Raw genomic sequence first — 22,660 nt, forward strand, 5'->3', positions numbered from 1 at the left:
TGGTGGACAGGCATAGCACAGAGACAGCACCTTCCCAGGGATCAGTCTCTGACCACATCCCTCCACCTACAGGGATCAGCAGAACAGCACTCAGGAGCTTCTGCCATTAACTTTGAATAATCTGGCACACAGACATGCGTAACCTGCCCCGTTCTGTCCAGCTCAGCATGTGCTTCCCATAGCTAAGGAGGAGCTCGGGTTTGACTAGCACTTACTGAAATCAGGGAGCAGTGTCTTGGGGCTTGGCTCAAACCTGCAGGCTTTGAAGAGCATGTCTATGCATTTTAGAACGAGCTTCCCAGCCCATGTTCCTCAGGCCTGGGTTCGTGGGGCTCAGCCAGTGCTCCCAAAATTGCTGTGTAGACAGTGCTTTGACGCTGAGGCTTGGGCTAAGAAGCCCGGGGCAGGGGCTTCAGGATTGGAGCTGTTTGGCATGGGCAGACCCCTGGGCATGGAGCTTTCCTGCAGTCAATAGGGCTCAGGGGAGGAGTAGAGTCCATCTGTGTGGCACAACCAGCAGGATCAGGTCCTACATGCTGATACTGTGCAAGAGATGCACGTGAGGAACGTTAGAAGAAAGAGCAGGTTGACCCAGAGGTGGATTCTTTGCAACAATCTGTTGCCACAAATCACCCCGGTCAGCAATGCTCAAGGGAGGGAGGAAGGGGCCATGACGCAGGGTTTGTTTATGTAGCTGGGAAAGGAAGGGGGGAGGGGAATAACATTTATTTTCCCTTCTTTCACACAAAGGGCATTATTCACCAGTTATATTTTTCATGCACCTGCATTCCTGTTAATTCTTACAAGCAACAGGGAAGGGCAAAATATGGCAACTTATTTACTACGCAAAGAACTACAGCCTTCTTATGCCTTTGTCCCCTAATGCCATGCCAGCACTTTAGCAGCTTGCCAGCTCTCTACCTAACCCTTACATATCCCAACAAGGAAGGATGGTCCAGGGGATAGGGCACTAGCCTGAGACTTGGGAGACGTGGGTTAAATTCCCCGCTCCACCCCAGCCTCCCGGTGTGACCTTGGGCAAACCAGGCCGTTGGCCTCTCTGTGCCTCAGTTTCCCCACCAGTAAGAGCACTGCCCGACTCAGAAGGGTGTTAACGCAGGAAAGGATGTGGGGTGCCCAGACGCTACAGTGACGGGGGACCACACAAGCCTCTAATCTAGCGCCAGACACGGGCCCTCAGGGGATGCATTAGATGAAACCCTTGCTCCTGCCACAGCCCCCTGGACTCGGGGGGAGGCGGGGAGGGCAAGATGTCCTGACTGGAGAGGGGCCGCAGTCCCGACATCCAGGGCTTTGTCTTACCCGGGCGCCTCGGGACCTCCCGCTTTTCCCCCCTTGCTCGCTGGTCACCTCGTACGCGGGCTGGGCCCCCTCGGCAAACCCGGCCCCGGCCGGCCTGCGGGCAAACGGACCCCCGGCGCGGGCAGGGCTGGCCGGGGGGCGGCGGGACCGAGGCCGCCGCAGCCGGCTCCCCGCCCACACGTGCCCCGGGGCCCGGACCCTCCCCCGGGGGCCGCTGGGCGGGGCTCGGGCCGCCTGGCCGCGGCCGCCTTCCCGCGGCGGCCGCGTCTCCTCAGCGCCAGGATGCTGCGTGCGGCCGCGCTGGGCTCCCGGCTGTGGGGCCGGGCGGCTCCGGCCCAGCTCGGCAGCCGCTTCTCGGCCGCCGCCTCCGCGGTCCCCGCCCCCAACCCCCGCCCGGAGGTTGCCTACAACAAGGTAGGGGGGGTCCCAGGCCCGGGCCCGGCTTCTCTGCAGCCCCCGGGCGGGCGGGAGCCCTGCAGCCGCCAGGGGCCGGGCTGACCCGCCCCCTCCAGCCCCGGGGGCTGCAGCCGCCGCTGCTCCCGGCGAGCCGGGGCTGGCGGGGCCCCGGGGCGGACGCAGGGCTGGGCTGGGCGCCAGCGGCCCCTCCCCGGCACCTGAGCGGAGCCCCTGGCCCTGCGGCCCGCGGTCGGGCTGGTGGCTGGCCGAGCACGGAGGCCGCTGGGGCCGGCCCTGCGCCCCGGGAGTCCCCGCTGCGAGAGCCTCGGCACCAGCGACCGCCGCCCCGGGGGGCCTTTCTCGCCTCCCTGCGAGCCCGCCCCGGGCCCCCGGGGCCAGGCTGGGCGCGGAGCGCGCTGGTCTCGTGCTTCGAGCACGGCCCCGAGAGGTTTCAGAGGAGCAGCCCTGCGAGTCTGTATCCGCAGAAAGAGCAGGAGGACTTGGGGCACCTTTGGAGACTAGCCAGTTTATTAGAGCATAAGCTTTCCGGAGCGACAGCTCACGTCCTCGGATGCGTGCAGTGGACCGTCAAACCGCCCTTCGAAGTTGGTTGCCCTCCTTGTGACTTGGCCCTTATGGCAAACCCAGCTCCGCTGGTAGCGTATCAAACGCTTACTCGGAGGGTCCAGGGTTCATATCCTTGGTCAGGCAGAGTCCGCCTCTCCAGCTGTTTCATGCGCCTATCGCTAAGAAAGTTGTGTCTGGAGAATCCTCTATGGCAGCGGTAAACGGTGTACTCAAAAGTTGCCAAGAAGTGGCGCGACTGTATGACCAACCCTCTCATAAAAAGGTTTCAGAGGAGCAGCCGTGGGAGTCTGTATCCGCAAAAAGAACAGGAGGACTTGTGGCACCTTGGAGACGAACCAATTTATTTGAGCGTGAGCTTTCGTGAGCTACAGCTCGCTTCATCGGATGCATGCCGTGGAAAATACAGTGGGGAGATTTATATACATAGACAACGTGAAACAATGGGTGTTACCATACACACTATAATGAGACTAACCAATTTATTTGAGCATAAGCATCCGATGAAGTGAGCTGTAGCTCACGAAAGCTCATGCTCAAATAAATTGGTTAGTCTCTAAGGTGCCACAAGTCCTCCTTTTCTTTTTGCGAATACAGACTAACACGGCTGCTACTCTGAAACTGTAATGAGAGTGATCACTTAAGGTGCCACAAGTACTCCTTTCCTTTCACTTAAGGTGAGCTATTACCAGCAGGAGAGCGGGGGGGAGGAGAGCGGGGGACGACCTTTTGTAGTGATAATCAAGGTGGACCATTTCCAACAGTTGTCAAGAATGTCTGAGGAAGGGGGGGAGGGGGAGATAAGCATGGGAAATAGTTTTACTTTGTGTAATGACCTATTCAAGCCTAAATTAATTGTATCCAGTTTGCAAATAAAAAGAGTCCTCAGAAATGTTCCATCTTTTGCAGTCAGGCTGCCTGTCCGCTCTGCAAGCAACGGATTTGCTGCGTTTTGTCCTGTGCTGCAATGTCCTGTGCTGTCACTGCTGCTTTATTGTGGGGGTGGTTTTTAAAGTAAAAACAATGCCATGGTAGTGGCCTGGCATTTGCAATCTGCATCGTGGTGTGTTGAGGGTGGAACAAATGTGCAAGTCCCTGAATGCTCAGTTCCCAAAGTGCTACAAGTGGAGGGTTATATAATAGTTCGCTTGCCTCTGTGACCTGTCGTCTACAAAGGGTTGTGCAAATACCAAGTGCAAAGCAAACTGAAATCTGCCTCCTGGAGCAGGGACAAAGTCCAAAATAATCTCTCTTTGCATGGTGCTGGAAAGACTGTGCCACACAGAGCTAGGATGACAGCACAGCACTGTAGATTAACCGCTGAAGTGAGCTGTAGCTCACAAAAGCTCATGCTCAAATAAATTGGTGAGTCTCTAAGGTGCCACAAGTACTCCTTTTCTTTTTTCTCTGAAACTGCTTATTCTTCATGGATTAATCTTGCTTACCAAGGCACCTGTATTTGATCACCATGTGTACATAAATGGGCACTGCCAAACCTCATTTAAAAAGCTTCCTTACCTGCTTTCTTAACACGTGAGATTAGGTTAAACTACATTAATGCTGAAGTTTGACTTTTTATAACGAAAGTCAAGTCACTCTTGGGTTCTCATGTACGAGCCTACAGCTGCAGTGGCTGGGATGTAAATGCGAGGCGAATATAATACAGTCAGAATAATACCACTTCTTTATTGTTGGTGAGCAGGAAGCTGAACAGAACAGGCCTGCAGAGCATTTAAATGCTATGTCTTTTGTTGCAAGACATTCTTTTAAAAAACAAAAAGAACGCATCCCAACTGTTCTTAATACAAGTAATTTAGAGTCTATTGGCCTTCACAAGCAATGCAATCAATTCCTGAATCTGGCCAGTAAAGCAAGTTGTCCTCCTGTGTATGTGTGTTCTACACTTAATTAGATCATTTGCTGTTACCAGTGCAAATGAACAGAGAGAAAACAAGTCATCATTGGCTAGGATTTAGCATGCAACCTGGGTATGTTGTTTTGCCTAGACTATCTTCTACTCTTCCTTCACTGTTATCTCAGGGAATGCTGTTTGGTCAGCTCTAATGATGAAAAATGAAATGTGAGGAGGTCCTGGACAAGTACAATCTTACAACTGTTACATCACTGCTTTTGAATAACAACTGTAGATGAATCAGTTGCTTCTGTGGGGAATTAGCTTGCTTTCGCTGACTGTGCAACGTGGCTCTGATAAAAGGGCTGGAGTCTTTGCACTGAGACTTTGCTTTGGGTGCCTGCGTTTGGCTTCTGAAAGACCTCTCACCTCAGTTAATGTGACAGCTATGCTAGGGTTGAGTCTCTCATGCAAACTATATCCCATGTCGCTCTGACAAAGCTACAGTACCAACAGAGAGAAACTGAACTTTCTTTTTTTTAAAAAGACAAAAATTTTACAGCTCCTCAAATCAGGGACTGTCTGGAATAGTTTCAGGTTTCAGAGTAGCAGCCGTGTTAGTCTGTATTCTGCATCTGATGAAGTGAGCTGTAGCTCACGAAAGCTTATGCTCAAATAAATTGGTTAGTCTCTAAGGTGCCACAAGTCCTCCTTTTCTTTCTGGAATAGTTTGTGGCCCTAGCACAGTGCAGCCAGGCTCCTGAGTGGGGCTTTTGTATAATGCTCCCATCAGAATAGCAAACCAATGTCTAGAAAAGACATGAAGCTAGACTGGATGAGGCAGAAACTGACCACAGTGAGTCCTACTTGGTTGTTCCAGATAGCAGGAGCTGCAGAGAAAAATCTTGCCCTAGTGGTGGGGAGACTGTGTGAAGGGACAGCAGTAGCCATTGCTAACTGAGCAGTGAGGGGGAATTGAGAAACTTCAGTGATTTACACCAGTAAATACATCCTGACACCTTCCTAAATGAAGGCTGTAATTCCTGAATCTGGCAACCTACTGAAGCACCAAGGTGCCAGTTTGCTTTATGTCATTAGGAGTTGCATGAATATGTCCTCACTGGCTAAAACACTGAGTCTGTGTTTAAGACTGCTTCTTCTCTAGTTCTAATGGGAATCATGCGGGGGGGCGGAGGCAGGATTTTGTATGGAAAAATTGTTTATAAACTAAGGCCTAATGGCACTGAGTCTGCAGATCAAGATCCAAGGAACCAGCTCTGAAGTGCATTGCAAACTGGCAAGTGTGGGAAATGCAATGGAGCGGGAGGAGTGTTGTATCCTTGCTTAAAACAGCATACAGCTGCCAAACTCTGATGTTAAGCATCTAAACAAACTAGGCAGTTGCGATTAGAGCACGTGTAAAAAGCCCTGATCAGGAGCGGGGTTCCATTGTGTTACCTGTGTTTATTATACTTGCTGTACGAGCAGCAGGGTGGATTTGATTTAAATCAATTTGATTTAAATCATGATTTAAATCACTAGTCAGGAAGACATGATTTAATCATGATTTTCTACATAAAAAGTGCATTCTTGTTGGTTATCATTATCTTAATACATATTCTTCACAACTCAGAGATAGATGTAGATTTCATTTTTAGAAGGTACATACTATAGATTTTTAAACAGTGATTTATTTTGAAAACTTTTTCAGATTAGTTTTACAGCTATATCAGAAAATGAATGATTGTTTGGTTATTTCGTTTACCAAAGGTAATTGAAGCTGATATTTATGAAGTCATTGGGAGGTGAACTTCCTCCGATTGAACAGGTTAATCATTAATATTTGGAGGATTTTCTTGCTGTATTAGGAGGAGAACGTCACCAGACATACATTTAAATTGTTTTATTTAACTAAAGCAACAATGTTATGGAGTCTGGATTTTTTTCTTCAACAGCAAATATATAATATTTTAACAAAACAAGCATATGTCCCTCGCTTCTCACATGTATCTCCAGACTTCTTCTCCTTCCTCCTTGTCCAGATCTCTTCTGCCTCCAACAATCTTCTATTCATTGAACTTTTTGAAACTTTGCACTTTTAGAGAGATGTAAGGGATTGACTCTGTGTACACAAATTTGCAGAGGATCAATAGAGTTGAGGTCTGTTATTTCTCACCTGCATACATTATTTATTTATTTATTTATTTATTTAAAAACATTTATGTTGTTAACAAGCATGTTACCTCTGGAGAGACAAATCCACAGTCTGAGAACTGCAAAACTAAGCATCTCTGATGGTATCTTCTAGACTGAGCACTGAGTCCCATTGGGTGGGTAGATTTATTTAGGTTAATCTTTCTATACAGAATCCAGTGGAACCCATAAAATTGGGTCCCTAATCCATGAACTATTGGAACTCATTTACAAAACTTTTCTTAACCATGACATGAATATATTGTCTCATACTATAGAATTAGAATTTATAATCCCTATTCCATGATGAGATATCTTTGAGCTATAATGTATCTTAATTAAAACTATCTTTAGATAGGTTTTTTCCTCAAAAAGCATTTTATCAAAAAAAATCTGATTTAAATTACAAAAAAATCCAATTTTTTTTTTGGTTTTAAATCATTGATTTTTATCCACCCTGATGAGCAGCGTAGACACGGTTCCTGCCCTCTGGACCTTAGTATAATTTGAGACAAGATAGAACAAGTGAGTGTGGCAAACAGGAGGGAGAAGGAGTTGTCTCTTGCTTGTTACACAACATACATAATATGAAGAACCCACATGGGCAAATACGCAATGTGCAAGCTCCGTGTAAACCCTGTGGCTCTGGCAGAGGGCTGGTGGCTTCTGAAACACTGAGGAAAGTAATGACTAGACGGAGGGCGCACTCCCTATTAAAAGGGGCACGGCCCTATTCCTATACGATACCCAGGGCAAGAGTAATATCATGCCATTGAATAGGTAGCTGTTGCAAAATTTGGTAGCTGCGTTTTGGCCTGGAGGTGTTGATCTGAATGTCACATGGCCTGGATGGAGGAGGACATGCACAACCTAAGGCCCTGCCTTGTGTATATCCTGGAGCCCTAGCTGGGCATAGAATTGTAGGACTGGAAGGAACACAAATAAATAAGCTCAATAAGGGTATATTTTGTTGTCTTTCCTGGTGGCTTGTGTCTTGCTCGGGTTGTCGCCTGCCCTCTCCCTGCCCACTCTGCTCCTGTTTACTCTAGTTTTACAAAACGTTTAGAACTGGGGGGAGGAAAGGAAGATGCCTTTTTTCAATAAGCAGAAGGTCTTTCCGGTGGGTGCTGTTCCCTCTGCTTGCTAGCTTGTTTCGTCAGGAGGAACGGCCAAGCATGCCCTGGGGTCTCTGGCAGAGGTGGCTGGGTGAGATCTGTGCACTGATCTCGTTGAGATACCACACTCATTGTTCTGGTATCCAGGGGCTTGGAGGGGTTCTCTGCCTCACTCCCAAGGGGTATATTTGTGGGCTGGGATGTCTGCAAAATGGTACAGTTGCACAGATGGCTACCTACCATGGCAGAGTCTAGCACAGGGGGGAGTCTGTTGTTATGGGGTCCCAGTGGCTGCAGCTGTGTCTCTTGTGGATCACGCACTGGTCAGATTATCTCCCTAGAATGAGGGGTTTTGATGCTGACCTGACCCGGCGCTTGACTATGGATTCTTCCCTTCCCGCGCAATTTTGCCTGTTTCAAAATGCTGTGAGAGTCGTTGTGTAAGGCTTAATGGCTGCTCCTCAGAAACCTTTTGCAGGTGGCACATGTCTGATGGTTTTTTTTTTTTTTTTAAAAGCCCTGGAGACCAGTAGCTTTTCTATGACTCTCTAGTGTTTTGCATGTTAAACATGATGTGTAGAGCCACACACTTAATTTGAACTGCTTAAGGTGCAGAGCTGTGCTTCCGGCTTCCTGGTAAGCCCAGCACCAAACAATAGACGTTCCAGATTAGATGACTCTCGGGCCTGAATACTGAAGTCTTTCTCTTTTTTTGAATTGCAGATTTTCATAAACAATGAATGGCATGACGCAGTCAGCAAGAAAACCTTCCCTTCTGTCAACCCAGCAACGGGGGAAGTTATCTGCCAGGTTGCTGAGGGAGACAAGGTAAACACTGTCCCTATAAGATCTCTGAGACTGATAGGTATTGACTTACAAAATCATGGCATAAAAAGAGATCATGTGCACGTCTTTTTATAACCCCCGTCCAGAAACATGTTTGCTCTCTGTCCTTTATCCTGCAAGTGCCTGAACTCCATGTTATGGTAAACTGCTACATTTACTGTATATAAAGAAGTGTCAGTGTAGCTTTCCTATTCATTTGGGTTCTCCCCGCCCCAAAAGCACAATAAAACTCTCTCGCTTTGCTTTGCTCTGCTCCTAATCAAAGGTAGGAAGCCAAACAGGCAGTGAGGAAACTTAGCTGTTTATATGGTGCTTTACTATTCTCTGCCGTCTCCCAGAAAAATGGCTGTTTCCCCCCATTTTGAACACTGGGAGACAGGCAGAAAGGGGAAGTAACTCAAGGCCACCAATGAGTAAACATCAGAGCCTGGATTAGAATGGCAGAGGGGTGGTGAAGAATGGGCTGAGCTCCCAGTGTTGTGATCAGTCTTTGCAGAATGTTCCTACCCCAGGAAAGGACAGAAGCCAGCACTGGCATGTGCCAGAGGGCTGTGTCCGTGACCTAGGTGCTGTAAAACAGGACTGGATGCTTGGAGGGGTCCCAGTGAAATGGAATGGATGGATGTTTATCAGCAGAATGAAAGGGTCCTGATCACTCCGAGCGCCTCGTATTGCATAGTGCCCAAGGCCCCTAATTTACTACATGTTCCACATACGCGTACAGGAACAAAGACTCCTCCAAAGAGCTTATAGTCCAGAAAGACACGAGAAGAATTCTCTCGATTTTTACAAGTAGGGAATCGAGGCACAGAAAGATGAAGTGACTCACCCAAGGTCGCTTGGAGTCCAGGCAGGGCCAAGGATTGATCCCAGATCTCCTGAGTCCCTATTCAGTGCCTTAAGTACTAGGCCAACCTTCCTCTCCAAACTGGTCGATTTACGCTGTTGTCGGAGGAGAGGGAGGAAATCGCTTGGATTTCTGCATGCGCTGGTAGTCAGCTTCGTTAGGTTAGTGCGTACACCAAAAATGGGAACTGGCTAGAAACACTAAGCACCATAAAATAGAGAGATACTGGATTCTAAATTGAATCAGCCATGCTAAATCTAAACAAATCCAACTAGAAACTTCAGAAATCACCCCCCCTTGCTCTTGTCCTGCGTTGCCAGAGGATCTAAAGTAAATATTAGCCCAGCAGATACTGCCGCTGAAATATGCCTAGGGTAAACATGCTTGGCTTTATCCAGGAAAGCAGCCTTTATGTGGTGATAGTTGTTCAGCCTGTTACACCCATTCTTTTCAAATATAATTTCATAATGTTATCTCTGAATGTAGCATGTAGTGCTGGGAAGGCTACAGCTGCGTTAGCAAACAGTGACTCTGCAAAATCCCTGCAGGCTGGAATCAGACTTCAGCCTGCAGAGAATCGGCTGACAGCAGGGCTGGGTTTTCATGTATGAAAGATGCCCTCTGGTCTTATCAAGGAGACAACAGGCGCTCTCTGGTGTCACTTGGATGGACGTTCTGTTCCCTCCCACAATCCAACGACCTTCTCAGCCAGTGGCTGGCAGCTGTATTTTGAAGGGGGAGGGTTTATTTTAGTTGCATGAAGTTTGTGAATTATCCACTGTAACGCCAGTGTTTGGCAGTGCTGATGGGGGATTATCCAACGCCTGGGGATGGGACCCACCACTCCCTTCAACTGAGCCAAAGGGGGGAAATCCGAACAGGCTAGCACCTACCCCCCTAGTGCCAGAGCAGTCCCCTCCTGTAGTCCAAGACACTGGCGTAGGGGACCATCTCTCCTTCCAGCGAGAGCAAAGGTGGCCAGACTGCGTGGCTGCTGGCTTCTGAGCGTCAGCACTTCCGCCAACGAGGCCTTGCCCAGCACCTCTCTGCATTAGGGCAGAGGAAGGATCCCATTTTCCAGGCTAGTACACGGATGTGATGAGGCACACAGGGTTTTGTCCCCCTCCCTATGCCATGACTTAGAGTATGGTGCTGCAACACACAGCACTCGGCCTCCCACCGCCCTGGGAGACGGGTCAGTGTTAACCCCAAGGCGAACATCAGGGGACTAACCTGGCACAGGGACCTAGTGTAGAAACCAAGTGTACAGCTTAGAGCATGTGCTGGGGACCCAGAAAGTCCTGACTTCTAGTGCACGCTGCACTGCAGCTTCCTCTGTCTTTCTCCTGGGCCACTTCTCCCCAACCCCTCTAATTTATTTGTCCCTCCGAGTACAGCCTCTTCCATTCAATCTCAGATAGGCGGTGGGGGCGGGGAGCGCTGTCCACTCAGCCTCTCTGTCTGGTTTCCTCCTCAGGCGGATGTGGACAAGGCCGTGCAGGCGGCCAAGGCGGCCTTCCAGCTGGGCTCACCTTGGAGACGGATGGACGCCTCTCACCGGGGGAAGCTGCTGCTCCGCCTCGCCGACCTGATTGAGAGAGATCGGGCCTACCTGGCCGTGCGTATCGCGCTCCCTGGATGTACTGTCCGGCCTCCCTGGGGTGGTGCGGTCTAATAAAGCTGTCTGCTGGGCACTGCCGGTCTGGTTCAGCTGGGTATGGGAGGGATTCTGGCAGTGTCGCCAGAGATGGATACGGCCGTCTTAGGGGGAGGGGAGCTCACTTGGCTGCATGTGTAAAAGGGAGCTGCCAAGTCGGGTGAGAGGAGCTGGCTATTGTAGCTTCTGCATTAATGGCAGCTCTGTGGGGTACGAAGGGTAAACAAGCCACTCCTCATGTCCGGCAACCCATTCCTGCAATCAGAGCAAAGGAAGGACCCGACTTGTTCCTGTCCGCAGTGGCTACGGCCCAGGCTTGGAACCCTCTGAACTGGCAGATGCCGGAGGCTCTTTCTCCACCTTGACTGAGTGCTCTGAGCATGGAGCAGGTGTGACTTCTGCTAGAAGGGCCTTGCAGCGTATTGGCCAGTCCTGCTTTTGCCTTGCTCTGACTCTTGCACTGTCAAAGACCAGGGAGCGAGCCTGGTTTCACTGAGAGCAGACTTTCCCTCTAAGAGTCTCCCTGAGTGAAGCCTCGCGCATACTGCTGTTAGTGTGATACACACTGAAACAAACCCATCTAGCCCAGCCAAGAGCCCGCAGTCCCATTGCTTCCCCTGCCTACTGCTCACAGGCATGATGATATTGATCACGACTACACCGCTCTGTCTCATTAGTGGGGAAGGGAATAACTGAATGTCCAGACTCTGTCCTTTGGAGTGTCTGATGGTCTGACAGCTCCGTGTGCTGCAGCAGGGGGTGATCCAAGCTCAGGTCTTCAGCCTGGAGTCTGGAATAGCTGTGGGGTCTGTATACTCTGCCCTAGGAGAGGGGAGAAGAGGACCTTGCATCAGTCCCTTTCACGCTCCAAAAGAGCCATAGCCTATGCAAGGAAGGAGTGGGAGGGAGTCTTTGCAGTGTCGGGCATTTGGGGCTAGGTAGGAAGAGCTAAATGCGGAACTTGTCCAAAGAGCAAACCCAGAGTCAGGCTCACCGTGGGCTGTGGTTGGGAGTCGGGGCTGGGACTATCCAAATATGAGTTTGTAACTCTCTTTGTAGGAGCTGGAAACTCTGGATAATGGCAAACCGTACTCCATTGCCTACTTAGTGGATCTGGACATGGTAACCAAATGCATCAGGTAGGAGTTTGTTTACTTCATGCAACAAGGAGAGCAAATCAGTGCAAAGTGCTATGAAGTCTGGCATTCAGCTTATCTGTGGTAGCTGGAGATCTGCAAATGTTGCTGTGTGGGGGAATTCCTCTCTGGGTGCTGCTGTAATTTGAGCATGCTAACTGGTTAGACTTGATCTGACCTGATGGCAGCCTGTGTCCCATCCTGTTGGCCTGCGGCAGGGCGAAATGCATCCCGAGCCAGTGACTCTCACTTTTAATCAGTTCAGCCAGGCTGGTGCAGTCAGCTGCTTCTTCAGTATGGCCCTGGAATGCGCATCTCCAAATCCTGCCTTCCTAAAGCCACATACCAACCCTGAAAGATGCTTTTGGCAAATCTGAGCCCTCTGAACTTGTTAAACCCATCGTGAAGGGTAATGGGCCGCTGTGAGTCCTGGATGGACCCAAACAATCTGTTTCTGCTGTTTGTATTCAATTTGCTGTCTGTAAAGTGAGGAAAACACCAACCTGTGAGTCTGGTGTCTGAAGATGGGCCAGTGTTCAGGTGCTGGCTAGAGGCTGGGTGGAGGCTTCCTGTGATGAGTATTTTACACTGGCAGAATCCTGTCCCTGGGGCGTGTCCAGTTTTGAGCTGAACTTAGCTCAGTGGCATAGCTCAGCGGAATGCGTGTGGCTAAAAGTAGCTGTGCCAGATGCTCATGAAATCATTAGCCGAGGAACACGCAACTTGCTCTGCCAGCCCTCACTGTGATGATAAAGAACCAAGGAATGCCAGTGATCTTTTACTTGCCTATCAAAAAAAACCAAAACCATGCTGGACTAGTGGGTTACATAGTCACATAGGTGGGCACTCCATCCTGGGAGCTAAAAAAGCCTATACCCGGTGAAGCTTGCAATGAGAACTGAGCTTAGACTGCTTTGAAGGGGCTCTCACTCAACCCTAATGCACTGTATATTTAAAAAAAAATGATTTCAGGTGACCTGAGCCTCTTAGCAATGTTGTGGCTTTCCATTCAGGTCCCTTTTAAAATCAGTGTTTGAGACACGTTCTTCTTTGAGTCGTGGTCCCGAAATGTATCCCAAATGTGGGGACACATGTGCGCCATGTGCTGGAGCCAGGAGATTTTTTTGTAGCAGAGTCTGTTGACCCACATGTGCGTCATGCGTCACCTCGTGTCTCAGGCAAGGTTATATTAGGTCATGCGGGGTGATGCCTCTGTAGTTCCCTCCTACTGCTGTAGGGTCAGAGTCTGAATCCCTGCCTGAGATGTCAAAAAAAGTTAACTCTTATTCCTAAGTGGGAGACTTGTTGTCCTAAACCAGTGACTAAAACCATGTAATTGTCAGGTACTACGCTGGCTGGGCTGACAAATGTCATGGAAAAACCATTCCCGTAGATGGAGACTTCTTCAGTTACACAAGACATGAGCCAGTAGGGATCTGTGGACAGATCATCCCGGTAAGTAAAATGTATCGTGGGCCTACAGAAATGCACCTTGGCATAGAGAATAACATTAAAATGCAAGTTTCTGGCCTCTGCTAAGCATGATTTCCCTTTTAATACTGAGGGAAATTATGCTTAGTAGCCCTTTACATTGCTCTGGCAGTGATGAAGCAAACTTGATGTAATTGTCAATCACACTCTGTGCATCCAGCTGTGAATGACAGAATTCTAACCCTCTTTACCGCAAGTACTTCATTTACATTTATAGCTCAGATCTGATGCAACTTCATTTGTATCTAGTCTTATTTCTATGAATTGCTGTGGACATAAAATAGTGTGTAAATATTACCTTGTTAGAGATCAGACATGGTTGTGATGCACTGTGCTTTTGTGTCTACTAATAAGCAGGAATTGGATATAAACCTTTAATTCTGGAATCTTAATCTGTTAGCGAGTTTAGCATGAACTTTTTCAGAAGCAAGCTCTTGCAGACACTCCGCTATCAATGTTTCAAACCAACTTGTGAACAATTAGAAGAGGCCTGGTTGCCAACAGTTAAGGTTCTAACTTTCAAGTTAGGTGTAACCTTTGTAAATAGACATCCCCCAAAATATGTCACTCCTTTAAAAATAGCATATCTTGAGAGGCAGAGACCCAGCTGTTCACTCTATCTACTAGTCTCTTCTGTTTTTGTTCCTAACTATTTGATAGACTCCAGAAGTGAGTGAACAGCTCTCCTGTTCAGTCAACTCTAGCTATGGGAAATTAATCTTCTGTTTCTGGCCCCCATCAGATGAGCCATGCAGGTGCTTGCAGTTAATGCTGCATCCTTGTCAAGTATATCCCAGGAAGGACGGCCTTGAGGTTTCTGCACTTGACTGGGATGTAGAGTTTGGGGTTTGGTTCTTAGCTCTGCTACAGACAGTGTGACCTTGACCAATTTGCTTAATCTGTGGCTCCACTCCACATCTGTAAATGGGAATAACATTCTTCTACTTCACTGGGGTGTTGAGACTAAACTCATCCATTTGTGAGATACCTGGATCCTGTGGTGGGGTGTGATGACATATTAATAAGTAATGAAATGAATAAAAACTTCTGAGAGACAAGGCCAGAGGTCAGACCCAGAATGTAGAATCATTTAAGTAAGTTTTCAGGAAGGTGTTTTAAGTGTCAATGAAAAGGCTTTCACCTTTTTTGCATCAAAATTTAAACTTCTGCAGTTCCCTCTTACCAGCGCATGAACCAAGGGCTGGGATAGCGAAAGGAGAACCACAAATTTATAATCCAGGGTGTTAGTAAAACAGGGAGACACATACAGGGTTGGATCCACAGCTGGTGAAAGTGACTTCAGTGGAGATGAACCAACTACAGAAGCTGGGGATCTATCAGACCCTCATTCATCTCTCCAATGAATTCAAATGGAGAGTCAGTGTTTTCAAATGTAGCCAAGAAGGTTTCCTTGTGTCTTGCAGTGGAATTTCCCACTCCTGATGCAGGCGTGGAAAATTGGGCCTGCCTTGGCCACCGGGAATGTGGTTGTGATGAAAGTGGCTGAGCAAACACCCCTGACGGCTCTTTATGTGGCCAGTCTGATCAAAGAGGTGAGAGAAGAAGCTGGTTCTGACTCAACCTCCCACTTGTACTTCTATCTGTGGTTGTGCAATGTGCTGTGACCACACAGCAACACAAAGAATGGGTTACAGGAACCCGTATGAGGTGGGCGAGGGGGGGGGGGAGGGGGAAGAGGGCGTGGTGGTGGTGGAGGAACAGCCAGAACAAAAAGTTGCCATGGCGGGGGGGGGAGGGGGAAGAGCCAGAGCAAAAAGTTGCCATGGCCAAAGAGGAAAGATGTGTTTTTTTGTTTGTTTTTTTTTAAACGAATTCCAGCATCTAGACTAACCAGATGTCATTCCTGTCCCTGCCCTTCTCCCTGGCAGATAACAGGAGTTTCTGCTTTTGAATGGGGATGGAGTTTTCAATGAACTTCAGTGGGCTAACTAACCAAAACGAACTTAAATGAATGCTGCCCCTTTAAGTTAGTCCGAGGTCACCTAAGCTGGCAATCTGGCTTTAAGATACTGGAGGCAGGTGTCTGTGGTCTAGCAAAGTCCTAAAAAGGCTGCAGCCTGGAGGATGTGAGTGAAGTGGAAAGGAGTCCTGTTTTTTTTGTGGGGCAGGGTATTGGAGGTTGGTGTGACTGACAGGGCTACGGATCCTCTTTAGCTGTAAAGGGAATAATAAAGTAACATCAGTTTTCTTTGGCTGGTGAACTTACAGGCTGGATTCCCACCAGGGGTGGTTAATATTGTTCCCGGCTATGGGTCCACTGCAGGGGCTGCCATAGCGTCCCACATGGAAGTAGATAAAGTGGCCTTCACTGGCTCCACTGAGGTAAGACGCGGCATGTCTGCATCCCTGTCAACTGTTTCGTGTGGGTGGCCTGTGTAAAATTTATGTTCTGTACCAAACACTAAAAAACTGTTTTGCCTTCCTTTTAAAAACACAGCTGTCTTTAACCAGCAGGACTGATTTGTAACAACACTAAGCCTTACTCTGTTCAGGTGGTCTTTTTGGAATGGTTCTTCTTAAAGAAGATTGCCTTTGGGCTGCTTCTTTGTAGGTGAAGTTTAATCTCTGTGCAGACTTCAATGATTCAGCTAAAATGCAGACAATGAAGGGATTACAAGGAAACTGCTGACAGATATCTAACACCAGTAACCCGGCCAGGTGACGCAATAAGCTCTAGCAGCTGCTGAAATATCTAGATTTTAAATTCTGTCTGTCTCTCTCTCTAAAATCAAATCCACCCAAGCTGTACATCTGTGTCCAGCTCTGCTTGGTCAGAGGTTCTGATGTCTGACATTACTGTTGATTTTTGTTACTGCCTAGACTTCCCTAATGAAATCAGAATGGAGTACAACAACATGGCTTCCTTTCTTACTTACAGTGTATGTCCTTGCACCAGCTGCTTGAAAAGCATTAGGACAAAATCAGACCCTTCACTGCAATGTCCGAGGGCATCAGAGTAACACAGAGCAGCTATTAGAGTTGCTTAGTACAGTGGTTCATAAACTTTTTAGTAAGGTGACCCACCAGCTGTATTTTTTTTTTTTTTTTTTTTTGTGACCCACCCAGGATCAAAATTTCACAGGGGAATCACAGGCCAACATCCTTCACCACTGCTGTCACCTCCTCCTCGCCCCACCAAGGAGGCTCTGATCTCCCACAGCAGCACCTTCTTTCCTGGCACCACAACCCTAATCCCAGGCCAGAGGGAAGGCCCTGAGGTGGAGGCGGCGGGGGGGGGGGGGAGGGGGGAGGGGGAGGTGGGGAGGTGTTTGGTTTGAAGTGTGAGCCGGCCCCCCACTTACCCCGCAGCAACAGCTCCTGTTCCCCGGGGCTGGGCCCAGCGTCTCGCTCTGGGCGTTGTGGTGCATGGGTTGAAGTGCCATTCACTCAGATTTGGCCCGGCCACCCCCTCCATTGTGACAGAAGCTGCTGCTGTGGGGTGAGTGCCCAGCAGGCTTGCTCTCTAGCCCCCCACCTCCCAGGGCTTCCTTCATAACCCACATGGAACCTTCCATCCACTAACCATTTGGGAAACACTAGCTGAGAGGTGTTTAGTTCCTAATCTTGATTCTGCTCCTTCCGATACAGGTTGGGCATCTGATCCAGAAGGCTGCAGCAGAGAGTAACCTGAAGAGAGTGACGCTGGAGCTTGGAGGGAAGAGCCCAAATATCATCATGTCTGATGCCGACAGTAAGCACTGACTCAGTGCAGTGTTTGAATTGTAGCTCTCGGGATGGCTTTTTGCAGCCAGGATTTGGGAAGGGCTGGAAGGTTCTGACAGTGATTCCCACAAAAGCTCCTATACCGAGGGATTCTCTGGACTCCTGTTGATGGCGCCACCTAGCTAGTGTCCTACAGAGTGCACGGTGCATCTTGGGAGGAGTATCTTACACACAATGGGGCCGCCAAAATGGTGTATCAGCATTTCCTCACAAAACAATAGAGGGTATGGGTGGGGATGGGGGAACTAATTTACCCAGAGATTACACTTTTTGTTTTTTTCCTGCATACCTCACATCCTTTACTCATTCTTCTGGGCTCTATTTCATTATCTTCTGTATCTAGTAGTGTTTCCTCCCATTCTTTCCTCCATTAAGTTTTGCTTCACTGCTGTGCCTGCCTCTTTCTAACCTCTTGCATTTTTTCATTGTTCTCTCTCCTATTTCTCAGGTGTGTGTGCACACCTCTCACTTGAGCCAAAAAAATGGCACACACTAAGGGGTGGTGGGGGAAGGAAATTTTGCTGGATCCAAAACAACTTTTCAGATTTGGTTAATTTCTAATGGACACTGCAGTTTGGGTAGAATCTGATCTAAATAAAGACTTATTCAGCATGTAGACCCACATTCACAATCTTCTATATGAAGTGACTGAGTGGACTGGAGTTCATAGCTCTGACATTCCTGCTGCTGGCATGAGGAAGATTCTCCCCTAAGCCATCTGTTGAGTTTTTGCCATCTCTTTCCTAGTGGACTGGGCTGTTGAGCAAGCCCACTTTGCCCTATTCTTCAACCAAGGCCAGTGCTGCTGTGCTGGATCCCGGACGTATGTCCAAGAAGATGTATATCATGAGTTCGTAGAGAGAAGCATTGAGAGAGCCAAGTCCAGGGTGGTTGGAAATCCGTTTGACTCTCAAACTGAACAGGGACCTCAGGTGAGAGCATGAACCTTCAGTTTTCCTTCTCTTGAGATGCTACTTGATTGTGCATTGAAACCTGGGACTGTATCCATGAACCAGTAGGCTAAAAGATACTTGGCACTCATATGCCTAACTTGCGTTAACTTTTGCCCGTTGTCTAAATGAAATGGGGATGAATGAACTGACTTAGATAATCACTTTGACCTCAAAATACTCCATCTGAAACAATTAGATACAGCAAGTTCTCCCCTTGCAGACTGGCTTAGGAATCTGTCTAAACGCAGCATTGTTGTTCTATTAATGCCTTCCTAACTCCATGTAAAGAACTGGTGTATATAGACCAGAATGTGGTAGAATCCTTTTCTCCCTCCATAAGGATCAAACTATTCTTTTTTGATCATAGGTAGATGAAGAGCAGTTTAAGAAGATCCTTGGCTACATCAGCACTGGGAAGCAGGAAGGAGCCAAACTGCTCTGTGGTGGCAATCCTGCTGCAGACAGGGGCTATTTCATCCAGCCGACCATCTTTGGAGATGTGCAGGACAACATGACCATTGCTACAGAGGAGGTCAGAACAACTGATTTGTAAATCTTTCTTTTCTCTAACTTTCTGCCAAGTGTCTTCTTTCTTTTTTCTCTCTTGATGCTAGGGACTACAAGTACCAGAATTCCATAGATTGTTATCTGAACTCTAACTCTTGCTAGAATCAGATGAAAAATGGACAAGCTATCATCCAGAAATGTTTTTCATTTAGATTTTTAAGGATAGAAGGGACCAGTGTGATAATTTAGTCTGACTTCCTGCATAATACAGGCCAGAGAACCTCACCTAGTAGTTTCTGCGTCAAGCCTGTAATTTTTGTTGGCGCTATAGGCTAGGCCATGGGTTTTTTTTATATGCTCTGTTTTGATTTCATAGATATTTGGGCCAGTCATGCAGATCTTGAAGTTCAAAACCATTGAGGAAGTCATTGAGAGAGCAAATAACTCCAAGTATGGTCTGGCAGCAGCAGTCTTCACAAAAGATCTTGACAAAGCAAACTACGTGTCCCAGGCATTGCGGGCTGGAACTGTCTGGTAAGAGTCTACACACAGGATCTCTATTGCCAAATCCTTCCCCTGAGTTTTTAAAAGCTGTGGCTTTCTCATTCAAGCGGCCTCCTTCATTCAATATATAAACTGTGTTTTATTACACACCTCAGTGCAGGTACAAAACTAAAACCAAACCAAAATGTCAAAAGTCTCAAACTCTAATAAAATCCCCAACCTTCTCTGGCAAAATCTGTCCAAAGAGATGAGCATTGAAGAGTAGACAGAGGCTTGGTGGGTGGGATGGAAGAACAGGCTCCAGCATTAGGTCAGAAGATACAACGCGGGGGAACCTTGCCAACTCCCAGCCCTTTACCACTTGAATTTAGAAGCTGTTAGGTCAGCAGAGGGGTTTGTGCTGTCTTGGCTGCTGCAGCAGAATACAAAAAGAGAGGTGTGTCTAAGGTAGTCAGGGCTTTTAGTATATAGCTCAAAACATCTTGAACTTTACTGTAGAAACAAACTGGAATCTAGTGAAAACTCTGGAACACCAGCATCTTGCGTTCCCTTCCAGAAATGGTATGCAGTAAGCAGGTAGTCAGTACTTAAAGGTGGCCAGATAGGGGCAGCCTTGGCGCTTGGTGTGCTGACAGGTGGGAGACCTGAACTGGATTCCTGACCCTGTCTTGCTCCCTGGATCAGTGGGGATGAGGTTAGTACTCAGCCAGCAGAGGAGCGACCGTTGTACCTTATTTCCACCACCCTGCCCCCCCCCCCCCCAAATCCTTCCCGCTTGACTCTCTGATGGATGCTGAACTGTGCCTCCTCTGGATCTGCTTGGCCAAAAGGGTGGGGTGTGGGAGAGAATCCTTGTAGATGTGAACTACTTGCTGTAACTGAATCTGAGGAAATGTTCATCCCTTAATCATGGAGACTTTCATGGAAAGTCCTTGGCACTGTAGATGCTCTAGAGCGACAAACTACTTCTAAGGTTTGGTTTCCATTCCAGGATAAACTGTTATGATGTGTTTGGCGCTCAGGCCCCATTTGGTGGGTACAAAGCATCTGGGAATGGGCGAGAGTTGGGGGAATATGGCCTGGAGGCATATACAGAAGTGAAAACTGTGAGTATCAATGTGTTTGTGCCAGGGGAAAACACTAGAGGTATGGGCTTTGTACCGTTTGACACAAGACTGCCAGAAGAAGGAAGTTGGCCCTCAGCATTCAGTGTCATGAACTGTCTTCTTTTCATTTAACACTTTACATTTTAATTCTTGTAGATCTGAACTTTATGCTTCTAAAATGACAAAACTTGTGGCACTTGTTTAGCATGTTTCATTAGAGAATGCCAGAGCACTTCATAATTGATAAACAAGCTTCACTACCTATGTGAGGTGGGACAGCTACCTCCACCTCAGGTTTCCTCACCTGTAAAATGAGGATATGTGAATTGCTCAAAATCTCACAGTGAGGCAGTGGTAAAACTGAGGCATCCTGGGTTCTATTCTAACTTCCAGTTTATTGCCCCACTGAACACTATCTTCAAGAAACCTCTTAAGTATCAGGGGTAGCCGTGTTAGTCTGTATCCACAAAAATAATGGGGAGTCCAGTGGCACCTTAAAGACTAATAGATTTATTTGAAGGAATATTTGAAAAATTCAAATATTTAGATTTGATTTTTGAAGGAACCTCTTTGAATCCCCCCATTTTAAGTGCATTCGATTGTAAAGAATGAATGGGCTAGTAATGAACTCATTTGAGGAAGGAATTAAGCCTGCATTTCTGAAGAACGTGTGCTGCCTACAAGCTCGAATATCAGTAGTGCACTTATAAATCAGCCACTTAATAGCTGGAGTGTAGTTTACTGGAATGGGAGACCTCCAAGCAGTGCTACTTAAATGCCACTCTTCCGTCCAAATCAAGATTGAATCCATGCCTTCGCACGTGTGATGATACTGGAAGAAAGGAAACGACTAAACTGAAAGTCCAGAAACCTTCCAAAAGTGAGCTCTGTTAGACTGTAAAATTGTGGTAAAAACGCACCACATGGTCCACTTAAAACTAGAATATAGAGGATGAGTGAGCCACAGGGAATAATCAGTAATCGGGGATGACCTAATGTCTGCAATAGGAAGGGAACAAAGTGAATCTTCTAAATAACACTTCAAATATAGGAAACTAACCAACACTCTTCTTTCTAGGTAACAATCAAAGTTCCACAGAAGAACTCTTAAGGGACATGCTAGTTGCTCCATGCATCTGAACCCTTCTATGCAGTTGAAGTTTAACGGAATAAGAACATGGGAAAACCCTTCTTAAAGCAAGCAAAACCTGACGTCCATAAGTGCAAAGTACATGTAACTTTTTTTTTAATGTTTAAAAAAAAAATTCTTTAGAAAGTGCCTGAGGCAATTTCTTTTTCTCTGCTTGTCTGAAACTTCACTTAGCTTTAACTTTTTTTATACCAAACATAATTCTTTGTGCACAAGTGCTACACATATTTGGATAACCTTGTTTGCATTTATGTCTGAAGAATCTAATGTGCTCTTTTGAAATAATTTGAGTGCTTTGTGAAAATACCATTACTAGAGACTGCTAATTAATTGCTTATAATTGGCTTGCTACAAAGTTGTTGTTGTCTTTTTTGAGGAGTAAATCTGTTTGGCTGATGTATGAGAGTACTCTCACTGACATATATGAGCAGAATTTGGCCCTCTAACCTACCAGCAGACATTGTGTAACACAGTATCTTCCTAAACTATAGCTACTCTGAATATGACTTTTTTGGTCATCTGAATTACACTTAATCTAGGTAAAGTCTAAGCTTTTTCTTCCAGACCGTGTCATCTTGAAATATCTTCTTATACTGTTTGCCCTTTCATAATAAACATACTGGTATTTAACCTGCCAGACTATGGTAAGGTTAATCCTTTATTTCAGTTGTCTAGGGTTGGTTATATTCTAAAACTGTTAACCCAAATTAAAGTGCATAGAGAAGCTAATGTTTTCATACACATCAGATACTCAACATGTGCTACCAATTTTGATACTAATTTCAGGAATTATGCCTTATCAAGTCCATGAAAAAACAAAGCTATCGCTGTGTCTTGGTTTAACATTAAACTTCAGAAAAACCTCAGTCTACCACCTTTAATGTTCATCTCCATTTTTGGGGAAAAAAAATGCTAAAGAATTCAGAGTTCCCTAGCAGAAATATTAGCTTTACTTTGTTCGGATGGGAGGGTAACATACCCTATCCTTATATTAATCCGTGCTCTAAAAAACTTCAGAATTTCATTACACAGATAGGCTTTTTCTTGTGGCGAAGATTAATACTTCAAACTACATGTAACCTCTATAATGTATTTAGTTTCTTATCTGAGCTAAATGGATGTTCTCCCCCTTTTTAAAAGGGCTGGGGGGAGGAGATTGGCATTAGGTTGCCACCTCTAGGACACTAAGCTTTTCTATACTAGGGGAAGTTTGCACCTATGACTGTAGCCCCAACCGCTGTTGCTGTTTAACTGA

At 47.0% G+C, this 22,660-nt stretch overlaps 1 protein-coding gene across 3 annotated transcripts; it reads left to right on the top strand.

Annotated features, from left to right (window-relative positions):
* The first annotated feature begins 1,519 nt into the window (after positions 1-1,519).
* On the top strand, positions 1,520-22,066 carry ALDH2 (aldehyde dehydrogenase 2 family member). Of its 3 annotated transcripts, XM_073312274.1 has the most exons (13): positions 1,521-1,737; positions 8,188-8,292; positions 10,635-10,775; positions 11,874-11,953; positions 13,294-13,405; positions 14,866-14,994; positions 15,671-15,784; positions 17,051-17,153; positions 17,933-18,117; positions 18,506-18,670; positions 19,022-19,179; positions 20,141-20,255; positions 21,334-22,066. In XM_073312274.1, exons 1-13 carry the CDS (start codon positions 1,606-1,608, stop codon positions 21,364-21,366), a joined length of 1,572 nt encoding a protein of 523 aa, XP_073168375.1. In that variant the 5' UTR covers positions 1,521-1,605; the 3' UTR covers positions 21,367-22,066. The 3 variants fall into 3 exon arrangements, with proteins under 3 accessions (XP_073168376.1, XP_073168377.1, XP_073168375.1); XM_073312275.1 differs by lacking the exon at positions 15,671-15,784 and having other exon boundaries at positions 1,520-1,737; XM_073312276.1 differs by lacking the exons at positions 14,866-14,994; positions 15,671-15,784 and having other exon boundaries at positions 1,520-1,737.
* Positions 22,067-22,660: the final 594 nt, after the last annotated feature.

This window comes from Lepidochelys kempii, chromosome 15, assembly GCF_965140265.1.
Source record: "Lepidochelys kempii isolate rLepKem1 chromosome 15, rLepKem1.hap2, whole genome shotgun sequence".
NCBI classification, from domain to species: domain Eukaryota; kingdom Metazoa; phylum Chordata; order Testudines; family Cheloniidae; genus Lepidochelys; species Lepidochelys kempii.